General features: G+C 38.4%; 1 protein-coding gene across 1 annotated transcript; it reads left to right on the top strand.

Moving 5' to 3' along the window:
• The first annotated feature begins 4,514 nt into the window (after positions 1-4,514).
• Positions 4,515-11,899, top strand: FGB (fibrinogen beta chain). The gene is made up of 8 exons (XM_061476143.1): positions 4,515-4,674; positions 6,239-6,442; positions 7,660-7,843; positions 8,427-8,654; positions 9,239-9,352; positions 9,899-10,021; positions 10,213-10,498; positions 11,224-11,899. The coding sequence occupies exons 1-8, from the start codon at positions 4,522-4,524 to the stop codon at positions 11,450-11,452; spliced, it is 1,521 nt and encodes a 506-aa protein (XP_061332127.1). The 5' UTR covers positions 4,515-4,521; the 3' UTR covers positions 11,453-11,899.
• Positions 11,900-11,910: the final 11 nt, after the last annotated feature.

The following is an 11,910-nucleotide window of genomic DNA, read 5'->3' as shown; positions in this document are numbered from 1 at the left end:
ACAAAAGAAAACATTGCAATAGGGGATGCTAGCCATTATACTTGGCATTTTGGAGAAAGTACTTTTAGTGTGAGTCTACAGGATTGTCTTTTAGCGGAGACTGATATCTGGCAATCCCTACACCTAATGGCATGTATGCTGTGTAAGGGCTTGTAGTTCTTTTCCAAAGGTACCCGGATACTCCAGTTGATTTTTCACTTGCCTTCGTAGGCAGAATAACCAAATGCATATGTGCAAATTGGCATCGACTTTCTTCACATACACTCACTTGCTCTTAAACTTAGGAAGTCTTAACCTCCCAAGCTAAAGCTGGCATTTGGCAAACACATCTTCTGCAACCCTACCATCACATTGCTTTTCTTTACCACTGTGCCTGCCACTTACTACATCTCTCTGTGTGCCTGAGCTGTGAGGAGTTTGCAAACTGATTTGGTTTAAATGCAATCCAGTGCAACATCACTCAGCCCAAACCTGTGCTTTTGATTAGCCACAGGATAGAATTAACTTGGCATTATTTCTGGCACATGAACTGCCTGCTTGACATAATGACCATCTCTTCTCTCTTTTGGAGTTGATGGGTCATGCCTGGTGGCGGCACTGGCAGTTTATATTTAGTTATTTAAGGTACAGTGACAGCTGGACATGTGCTGCAAGTGGCTTTGGCTCCCAGTTCCTGGTTTGGGGTTGAGGTGTGGGAGAGGTGTCGGTTATGTTGTACCGCTAACAGCAGAGGAGCATTGCCAGTTCAGTTTCAAGACAAGCCAGCCAGGTTTCATGTTTAACAAGAGGACCTATTTTGATAGTCCCTCTGGTGATCCCTGTTAGGTTTCTGAGCCTTGGGTAAAGGCCAGCACAGCACCTTAAGGAGGAGGAGCATCATCCGTCCGGTCTTAAAGCGCAAACTCCATGGGGTGGTGTGTTAAAATGAGGCAAAGCTGTTGCATCCTCCCAAGCTGGTGAGGCTAGATTGAAGACACACAAGGTTTAAAAGGAGATTTTGGGGGCAAGGGATTTCAAACAGGTTTGGTGGTTTTTAAGTTTACACAGAGTAGTCTGTGCCTGTTGATTGGTCAGTGGATTTGATATGTGGAAATGGTTTAAGGGCTAATTTCTGGCAACACAGAGTATCATAATGCAGTTGTTTCTATTGTCTGTTGAAAGAAATCAGGCTTATTTTTACTGCCTTTTTAAAGGAAACTAAATTTCAAATACAGGCTCTTGTAGCAGTGCAAAAATAAATAAAAAATTATCCATTTATATTTTCCAAGAAATTTTGCTCCTATGTGTTGTTTCTTGCTATTATTACTAGTGTGCACATGGCCCTGTAGTTGCTCTCATTTTTATTTTTGTTTTTTACAAATAAACATTCCCCTCAGAAGTTTATAATCTCACCTTATTTCCTGGTGTCCTTGGAAAGCTTTAGAAAATCAGGGGCCAAATTAATCTCTGTAATAATTTTTTTTTTTGACAGAATACGTAGTCCAAGGTGAAATTTAGCCCCAGAATTTCAATAAATTAATGACAGCAGTACTAATTAGGGTATGCACTTTATTAATTTTCTTCATTATATGTCTTCTTGCATGTCAGCAGCAGTTGCCAGCTGTAATTCTGGAAATAATACGCTATGTAATTTTTTATAAATTGCTACTTAGATGAAGGTGACTAGTAAGTTGCATGTGCTTTTAGTGCTTTTTTAAGTTCAAAGTGAACAGCCCCACTCATTAATGTTTGAGAATTTGTTTGCTTCCAGATCATGCATAGAGCATTAATTCTCATTTATGAAAAACCTTTGAAGTAATATTTCTTACCAGTAAAAGCAAGAAATGGGGATGTTCATCTCAGCAGAGACCAACATTAAAGTTTACAGTATTCTTTTCATAGTATGACACTATTACAACACTAGTTGTTCAAAAGGACATTTATAAATGAACCGCTATTTTAAAGTTTAATTTAGTCAATACTACATCTCATCGTGGCACATCGTGTTCTCCCACCCCAAGAACACTTCAGAAGGCACATTCAACTCTGAAAAGCTGTGATTCAGTGACCATGACTTGCCTGACAGGGGTTTGTGTAAAGAGGGTTCCACCACTGCCAGACACGTCGGCACAACAAACACAAGGGGCAGCAAGCAAATAGTCATTCCTCCAAACATACACATACACCTCTGCCAGTAAGTGCCTTTTCAGTACAAAAATACTGTACAAAGGGATGTCCTGAAACACCATCAGGTCCATGTTGTATTATTGCAGTTCCTAATAGCAGGTTTGTTGTGGTACCGTTAACTCTGGGAACAGCTTCTCATTAACCACAAGTTGGAGGAGGGCATATGAAGGAACAAAGATTAGGTGTCCTGTTTTGAAAAGAAAGCCTTTTTGGTATCATTTTTAGAAGAAATTTAAGCCATGGCTGTGGTTGTTAATAAGGCTTCATTCAGTCCTTAGAAAGCATCAATCAAACTGTATTTGGTTGCAAGCATGAGAGAAAAATCACATCTCATAACCAGCATGCTAATGTAGATTAAATTCTGCTGCCAAAATGTTCTTTGTATACACATTTGCCAGTGTAGGTTGCTTTATAGGCAGTTCAAATTTGGACCATTTTTTGCTGATAAAACTCCAGGCAAAATCTTTGCAGTGTAGACAAGGCATTGGCTCACTAGGTGGGGCTTCTGCTCCTCTGACACAAACCCAGTGTGGTATGACACACGTGTGGTTCACAGAAAATCCCCAGAGAGACACAACTCTCTTGTGGAAACCAAAGAAAAGTACTGGAGGTGGGAGGGTCAAAGGACAAGCTTCAAAGAGGAAGTCCCATCTGAAGGCAGATGGAGCCTAGGGGTTCCCTGTCTGGGACTCTGCATCAAGCCTGGGGGCTTCTGTGCCAATCCCTGTCATCTGGTCCCTGACATTCTCTGCACAGGCATAGCCACGCTTCTTCGTAGGGGGACAAAGTGTACTTAATGCCTGAAGAAGGACACCATAAGTTACTGCAGAACATGGCTATGGTTTCAGAATGGATTTAGGACAAATATCATACATTTAATTAAGTTTTGTTTGGACTGAGACAGGATAATTTAGTAGCAAGTTTCTAGGTCAGGACTAGTGAGACCTTCTTTTAGTTCTGCTGTACATGACCCTGAGCAAGGGTTCAGCATCGCTATGTCCCTTCCTTATACGTAAGATGAGGGTGACTGAACTTCCCTCAGAGGTACATGGGGGGAAAACTGCATTTAAGGTTGGGACATGCCCAGAATCAGTGATAATATCTTGGAAATTGTATGTTAATTGATGTCAGTTTTGGCTTTAGGCAGAATTCTCTAATGCCTGAGAGGAGAAGTTTGTGTTCTTCCAAATCAAAGTGTTGTTGATGTCCTCCTGCAAGGGATCAAATTCAGTGGAGTTAGAGCTCCTTGAGCCACAACTGATGTTAGTCCAAGCTATTTAATAATTAAACCGGTCAGGTTAAATAGTTTTCATATTTCAGGAATCTCCATAGTTTACAAGAATTCTGGCAACAGCACAGAAAAAAGGACTAAACCAAGTAATTTTAGCTGTCCTCATCTTTACTTACCATAAAATCTCCCACTTCATCAAGTTGATCTTTGAAATGGAACATCAGCCCATGGTTTGCATCTCTGTGTCTTCAGACACCAGAATGAATGGCTTTTGAAAAGCGTGCTATGGTCATTTATAATGCATGAGAAAATCACATTATATAAAGACACAAAAATGTTAAAAGCCTGCTAATATGAGAGCAGTGATATGTCATACTCTTATAAAGCATCAGAAAACATGTTTGAGTATTTCACTATGATTACAGATAACTTAATGCTGTATTCTTTTAAAAGATTATTAAAAACCTGTAAATAATATTCAACAGATATACTTTTTGTATTAAAAAAATAAAACCAGCAAATTCATATGTAAAATTATTTACTTTAGTTAATTTACAATACTAAAGTGGTGGAATAGCTTACAATATTCATCTGATCTTTAATGTTTTCATTCAAAATTATTTACATATTGAACATAATATACTCCTTTTTGCTCTTGTACTTAAAGAGACCCAAAGACTTGCATACCTCTCAGGCACCAGAAGAATGTAGCAATCTGTATGATGTGAGTTTAATTCAAATTTATGTGATATTTCTGAAATGCTCAAATATTCAGCAGAGAAAAAAGGGAGACATCACAGTGAGATATGATGTGTTGGTTTTTTTTTTCTTTTGATGTTCACCTTTTCAGCTATTTTGAAAGACTTGTGATTTTTGAGAAAATTGTAACCTTGCGTAATCTGAGCAGGAGATACTTTTAAGGATTTAAACATCTATTTGGTGCCAGCACCAACAGAGGTCTCTGGGACATGTAGATAAGATTTGTCCAAAGAAATTGCTCAACAACAAATGCATTCCGGCACACAGTGAAGAGAAAGGTTGAATATTAACAGACATACAGTGATTGCTCAGAAGGGTTGATCCTATCACTGTGAAGCTGGAAATTAGGATTGCCGCCTATATATATGGGAATAGAGAGGACATCTCCCTGTCAGAGCTGCTGGTGGGAGAAAGTCACTGAACTGCTCAAGCAAGCCAGCACCATGAAACTGCTCCTGCTGTTCCTGCTCTGTGTTTCCTCTGTTAAACCCCAGGCCTCTACAGACTATGATGATGAGGTTGTAGTACTGATCATCAATAATAATAAGAGCAATAATAATTATAATTATGATAATAATTATAATAATTATTAATAATTAATTTAATTGTGTGCATGACTTATGTGAATTAACTAAGTTTGAAGCTGTGGGAAAAAATGATCCAGTGCATATTCTTTATGCCCACTTGAAGTGTTAAAAGAAATGACCTTTGTATTATATATTCATGTACATGTAACTGCATGATAGTTCTTTTCTCAGTTTGGATATTTTATTCCTATTTATTTTATTCTTCTGTAGGGAATGAAAAATGTCCAATGGTAAGATTAATTATTTAGCTGAATTTTGTTAAAAATATTAATTTAGCAATGCTGTTGATGATGTTACACACAAGTAGTATCAGGTGCAAAAGAGCAGAATTAATGTGTAATTAATCATGTCCTGTCTCAAAGCCAGTAAAAACTTCCCTGTGGACTCAATAGACATTGCCAGCTCACAGCTTAACATTAGAAATGGAGAGGTAGCAATTGTTAAACAAAAAAGGCAAGCGTGAGGATCAATCTAAAATAACAGTTTAACCTGTATGTAATTTTAAGTAAAATGTTTAATGGAAAATATAATTTAGAATCTCAGTATATTTTTTTATATTTTTGAAAATTCCTGCAAAAATTACATAGGTCAGGGTAGCCAAAATGTGGTGATTTTCTCTAGTACAATCTAAACATTTGTGTCTGTATGTTTACTACTGATAACGCTACCATGCTAAGGAAGGCTAATTCAGGAATTTTGTGATTTGTATGCTGCCTACTTTTGAAACCACTTGAAGTCCTGATCCTGGTTTCCTACAAATGTTTATTATTTGTAGCTAAGTTGGAGTGGAATCTGAGATTGTTGAAGATTTTGATTCTGTAGATCAAACAACTATTAATTCAAATAGTTTAATTTCAACAACCGTTTAGGGCCTGTTTTCCTTCACAGCCTCTTAGATTTTACCATTTCTGGCAGGGATGGGGAACATATGCATCAGAGCAAGCTCTAAAAACCTAGCCCGAGAGACAGCATTGAATGCTTTTCCTAATTCCATCAGTTAATATCTGGCATGTGGCCTGAGACCTGATGATGTATTTGACTGTGGCTTGATTTTCTGAGACCTTACAAATTTTCCTGTAGCCTGATGAAAAATTGGGACACTGATAACATAATGCTGAATATTCTTCTTAAGCCCAAGAATGTGTTGGGGTTTGGTTTTGTATCCTACTACATGGCCTCATGGTGCTTAGTGGCTCCGAACTACATAAACTTTATTCTTGATCAGAATGAGCTACTGAAATACTGTTTTGCTTTGGTTTGAAGACTTTTTAGTTTGTCTATATCAGGGTAGAGGGAGTGTGACTAGTTTTACAAGAGAGGCATAGCAATGACTTTTAGATAATGTCAGCGTAATGTTTCCATTATTGCTTTTTTGCATTCCATTCCATGGTTCTCCTTGCTGTTTAAGATACTAAAGAATGGATGCCTCTACCCTGTGCATCACGTTTTACAACAGCAATCCCAGATTCAGTTTCCTCCCTCCTTGGTTTTGCAGGATGACAGCCCTCAGCTTGGGGTTCGAGGCCACCGACCCCTGGACAAAAGGCGGGAAGTGGCTCCCACACTCCGGCCCGTAGCACCTCCCATCAGTGGAACTGGATACCAGCCACGGCCCCCAAAGAGAGTGAAACCAGGAGACAAGAAAGAACGTATCATATACCCCGATGCTGGTGGCTGTAAGCATCCTTTAGAAGAGCTGGTAGGTGTCTGCCTGCTGATAAGAGACTGTCCTTTTCTTCTAGTGCACCCAACATGGAGTTTTCTTTGCCACACAAGGGACAGTCATTCATTTAAAGCAGTCCAACTTTGCTTCATTTTATTTGAGTTTGGTAGGACTGCATTCAGAAAAGGTAATGACACAGAGCTCATAGGATTCGTCACAGAGTCAGACAGCCAATGGGATTTGAACTGCAAATGAGGAAAGGAAGTACCTGTGGGTTAGCCTGCAATATCCATATGATTTTGAACATGTAACTGTTAAGAAGGAAAAAAAAAAAAACACCCCAAAAAACCCACTGCAGAAGCACTGGCTTGAATTTCAGATAATCTCAAGGAACCTGGAGAGCAAAAAAGTAACCTCCCATTCGTTTCAAACTAATTACCCTCAGTCATTGCCCCAGTACTTACGTAGAAGTGTGCAAGCATGCTGAGACCTAGCATACTCCTTGCACCCTTGCAGTAGTCCCTGCTGTGCTCTCTGCTGGAAAATGCAAGCTGTGACAGTGCTAAGGGACATTTTGTTGTCTGGGAGCAAATTTGAGTATGGAGGTTGACAACAAATGAAGTCTGTTAAAGCTTAATGAGTACACAGCTGTGGTAAGTCCCACTGCTGCCTGGGTATTTTGGTTCTTACAGGACCTCAGAATTTCCCACCTCTTTTTAAAACATTGCTGTCCGTGACGGTGCAGCACTTGTTGCGGAAGCAAGGGTGCCTAGTTTCTTGAGATGGTAATTTTTAAATGAATTGTGTGGCTGTTTCACAACAGATATCTATAACAAGGTATGGATAACATGGTTGATTCTCTGAGGACAGAGAAAGAGGAGAGGAGTAGGTATAAACATGGCACAGGCACCAGGTAGTTCCTGATAGGCTTTAATCATAGTTCAGGTGGCCTAACACTGTGAACATTTAGCAGGGCAGAAAAGTGAAAAGCAAATAGTGGACCAAAAAAGTATGAAGAGAGAGGGCTTTTCCTAAGATCTTCTATGAAAGAATCCTTACGGGGAACTCAGGGCTCCTGCCTGACCTTCAGCTGCAGCTGCTTTGCAAAAGTTTGATGTCTTGAGTGCTTATCTAGATAGTTAAATATCTGGTCTCACACTGCTAACTATTCAGTGCATTCAGAGGTGTGGTCATACACTAATGGAAATAGATACTTTTTATATTGACTTTATTGATTGTTTGTTGTTTTTAAGGGAGTGCTGTGTCCAACTGGATGCGAGCTGCAAACTACACTGGTAAAACAGGAAAAAAATGTGAAATCAGTTGTTCGTGATCTAAAGGACAAAGTGAGCAAGCTGTCTGAAACCTCTGCAACTTTCTATGAATATGTGAATGTTCTAGATGATAAATTGGTAAATAGGCAAAAACAAAGAAGAGGTATGTTATTTCTATGAATTACTAGTGTAAATGCTATTTCAATTCTATTGGTATTGCCGCTGTTGTTAATGGAATTTCTTCAAAAACTTAAAAATACAATGGAATATCTAGCAAAGCAGGGTTCCATAACCATGTCCTCTTAAATCTTAAAAAAAGAATCATTTGAGAGGGTCAAAGGAATGGATCTCATACCAAGGCAAGATTCATATGAAGCCCCTAAACATGAAGGTCATGTGTTCCCCCTTACCTGCTTTCCTATGTCCATCCAATGTGTTATGCCCAGCACCTGGCTTGGCACTATGGCTCCCTAGAGAGAAACTCATTATAGTTCTTTGGCAGAATATAGCACCACTGATAAACCTAATAGCTAGCAAAGAAATAACAATACATATGCACCACTTTCCTGAGAATCTCTGCATATTTTTTTGCATTGTGGAAATGCAAGCAAATGAAATGCCTATCCTTCCTCCCTGCTAAGGAAAGAAGTGGCTTATTAAGTTGTGGTTACAGATTGCTCTTTATTATTCCGTAACTGGAAAACATGTTGAAAACTAATCTGCTTTTCATCTCTTTGCTTTTCTAGACAATGATGATATACTTTCTCAGTACAACACAGAAGTGGAATTGCATTATAATTATATAAAGGATAATCTGGACAATAACATCCCATCTAGCCTCAGGGTCCTTCGTTCAGTTGTGGATACTTTACACAAAAAGATACAAAAACTAGAAAATGCCATTGCAACCCAGACAGACTACTGCCGTTCCCCATGTGTTGTTTCCTGCAATATTCCAGTGGTTTCAGGCAAAGGTACTTATTCACCTATAATGACATCAATCCTCCCATTTATATCACTGTGCAAATAGATAGATGCATCATTCAATTGATTTGAATGAGCTCTGAAGTCTGTCATTGATTAGGATAGCAGAAAAAATGGAAGGTTATCCTAAATGCAAAAAATCTTTCACAGATGTCTATACTGGTCAGACCAAAAATCTTCTTACGCAAGATCAGTCTTTGCTAGTGGCATTTTAAAGAAATAGGTGCTTCAGCATTTTGTAAGGTGGAGGTGATACATTTGTGACCCTTGATTATTTTTAGTCAGGAAAGGTTCTTTCACGAGTTTGTCTAGTTCAAAAAGTCTTTGGGAAATATACAGTCTTCCACCACTCAGTCTGAACTTTTAGAAATTCCTATTTGGAAAAGTAGAACAATGAAAGTGAGCTGTTCTTTCTTCCTTCACTCTTTCACATCATGTATCACAGAAATCAAAATGAAAGTAGAATTATATGTATATTTAAAATTGTTCTCTTATAATCATCAAACAAAAGGATAAGAAGATTGTTGAAGAAGTTCATAGCTTTTTCAGTAACAGTCTCTGGTTATTCTCTCAGAATGTGAGGATATTATCAGAAAAGGAGGCGAGACATCTGAAATGTACCTCATCCAGCCAGATCCTTTCGTCAGACCATACAGAGTATACTGTGACATGGAAACAGATAACGGAGGTTAGTGTGAAATAACTGGGGTGTTAAAATATTAATTAATATGGATGTTTCAAAAAACATTTTAGTAATTTGCATTTTATAACAACTAATATGGAGTTATCACTTTTGTAATTACTTGAGGTTTAAGTATGATTGACTGATTCTGAAAAGTCTTCTCGGTCTTCTTCAAATGCACAGTAGGATACTTCTATAATGAAACTGGAGATAAATTGCTGGGATAGGGTTGGCAAATAAAAACGTATCTTACTGTGACTAGAATAAACAATATCTGGGTGGGCAGACCAGGAAAGCCTGTCTCATTCCTTACCCTGCTACCATGTGCTAGACAAAAGACCAGGGCAGTCCTTCAAGTTCTGCTTTTCCCACCTTTCCTTATGAAGCAAGGCACTACTTAAGTGTGAGTAAGAATGGTAAGACTGAGCTTGAAAATTCAGACCTGATGCAATATGCTCCACTTGTCTTGAGATGAAGATCAAAGGACTGTATCTTAACAATTCGTGTTCCTTTCTTAATGGCAATTTAATCTAAAAACTGTTGCTCCTGCAGGCTGGACATTGATTCAGAACCGCCAGGATGGCAGTGTTAATTTCGGAAGAGTATGGGATCAGTATAAAAAAGGATTTGGCAATGTTGCAAAGAGTGGAGGGAAGAACTACTGTGATACACCAGGTAAAACACCGAGCGTGAAACACAAAGAGCTCTTCTTACTGAAACTGTTTTCTTGTATTTCTTTAAGATCTTGATTTTTTTTTCTTTTAATTAACTAATCCACTTTTAGGCAGACCTATAGGCAAATAATAGATTTGCCTTGAAGTATATTTGAAGTCTATTTCACAGAGCAATCACTTGTTGCTTCTCAGGTGAATATTGGCTTGGAAATGACAAAATCAGCCAACTTACCAAAATAGGGCCCACTGAAGTTTTAATTGAAATGGAAGACTGGAATGGCAATAAAGTGTCCGCTCATTATGGAGGTTTCACCATACAGAATGAAGGAAACAAGTACCAACTTTCAGTTAGTAACTACAAAGGCAATGCAGGCAATGCGCTAATGGAAGGAGCTTCACAGATGCATGGAGAAAACAGAACAATGACAATTCACAATGGCATGTTCTTCAGTACTTTTGACAGAGACAATGATGGATGGTATGTACTTGTGTTAGAAATTTAAAAAAATAATAGAACTGAGTATATAATATTTCTTTAGTTTGCTGTTAGTTTTCACAGGATTTTGTAGTTTATTAAAATGTGCTTTATCCCTGCAAGTTATCAGCCAAATGTCCATGCAGTTCTTTTGACATAGCCAAGGGCAGGTAAAACTATATAAAATGTTAGTGCAGCTCTACAAACAAGTAAGAAGCAAGCACACTGAATTTTATTCATTCCATGAATGATGTTACCATAGGCAAATCCGCAGATCTGGATGCAATATTGTTCTATGTGCTGATGGCACTGTCTTGCTTAAGTAGGAATATTGTTACTCACTCCAGTAACACATACTGGGTCATAGAATCATAGAATGTTTTGGATTGGAAGGCACCTTTAAGATCACCTATTTCCAACCCCCTGCCACAGGCAGGGACACCTTCCACTAGACCAAGTTGCTCAAAGCCCCATCCAACTTGCCTTGAACACTGCCAGGGATGGGACATCCCCAGCTTCTCTGGGCAACCTGTGCCAGTGTCTCATCACCCTCATAGTGAAAATTTTTTTCCTAATATCTAATCTAAATCTCCCCTCTGTCATCTTAAAGCCATTCCCCTTGTCCTGTCACTACATATTTATTACGGTTTGAAAATTTCAGTACAGTCGCAGGTGTATGTACTCTGTTGATCTGTTTGCTTACAGTTCGTCATTCTTCCCTTCATCAGGTTAACTACAGATCCAAGAAAACAGTGCTCCAAAGAAGATGGTGGTGGATGGTGGTACAACCGCTGCCACTCAGCCAACCCCAATGGTAGATACTACTGGGGAGGGGCCTACAGCTGGGATATGGCAAAACACGGTACAGATGATGGTGTTGTATGGATGAATTGGAAAGGGTCATGGTATTCAATGAAGAAGATGAGCATGAAAATCAGGCCATACTTTCCACATTAACTGTTATCAAAATGTACAGAATCAGGGATTTTCTTTTAATATTTGTACTTGGTTATCTTTTTAGGCATGGTATTCAGGCTTGTTTTTACGTATGAGAGCCAAATATGTATGTATGAGCATATTGTGACCTAAAGTGAAAAGCAATGTCAACTGTAAATCAAAATCTGACTGATGAAAATAACTCAAGTGTATTTTGTTCCATTTTTTGCTTGTTCACAAGACAGTGGTAGCTAGTATAGAATAGCACTGATAAAAAAAAAACAATCCCGACTTGTTTCACAACGGACTTCTATACCACATTTGAAGAGGGAGAGGATTATTCTGTTTTCTGAAAACTAAATAAAGCCTTAAAACTAAAGTTTTGTTCACATGATTCCTACATATTTATGAATTATCTGGGAAGGAGCGAACACATTCCACTAAATAAGGGACAGTAATTTTCTTTTATATTATAATGG

Source organism: Pezoporus flaviventris, unplaced genomic scaffold (assembly GCF_033815535.1).
Source record: "Pezoporus flaviventris isolate CSIRO_AGI_PZ_B2104156 unplaced genomic scaffold, CSIRO_AGI_Pfla_v1 ptg000002l, whole genome shotgun sequence".
NCBI classification, from domain to species: Eukaryota; Metazoa; Chordata; class Aves; order Psittaciformes; family Psittacidae; genus Pezoporus; species Pezoporus flaviventris.
This window is presented reverse-complemented; position numbering and strand designations above follow the sequence as displayed.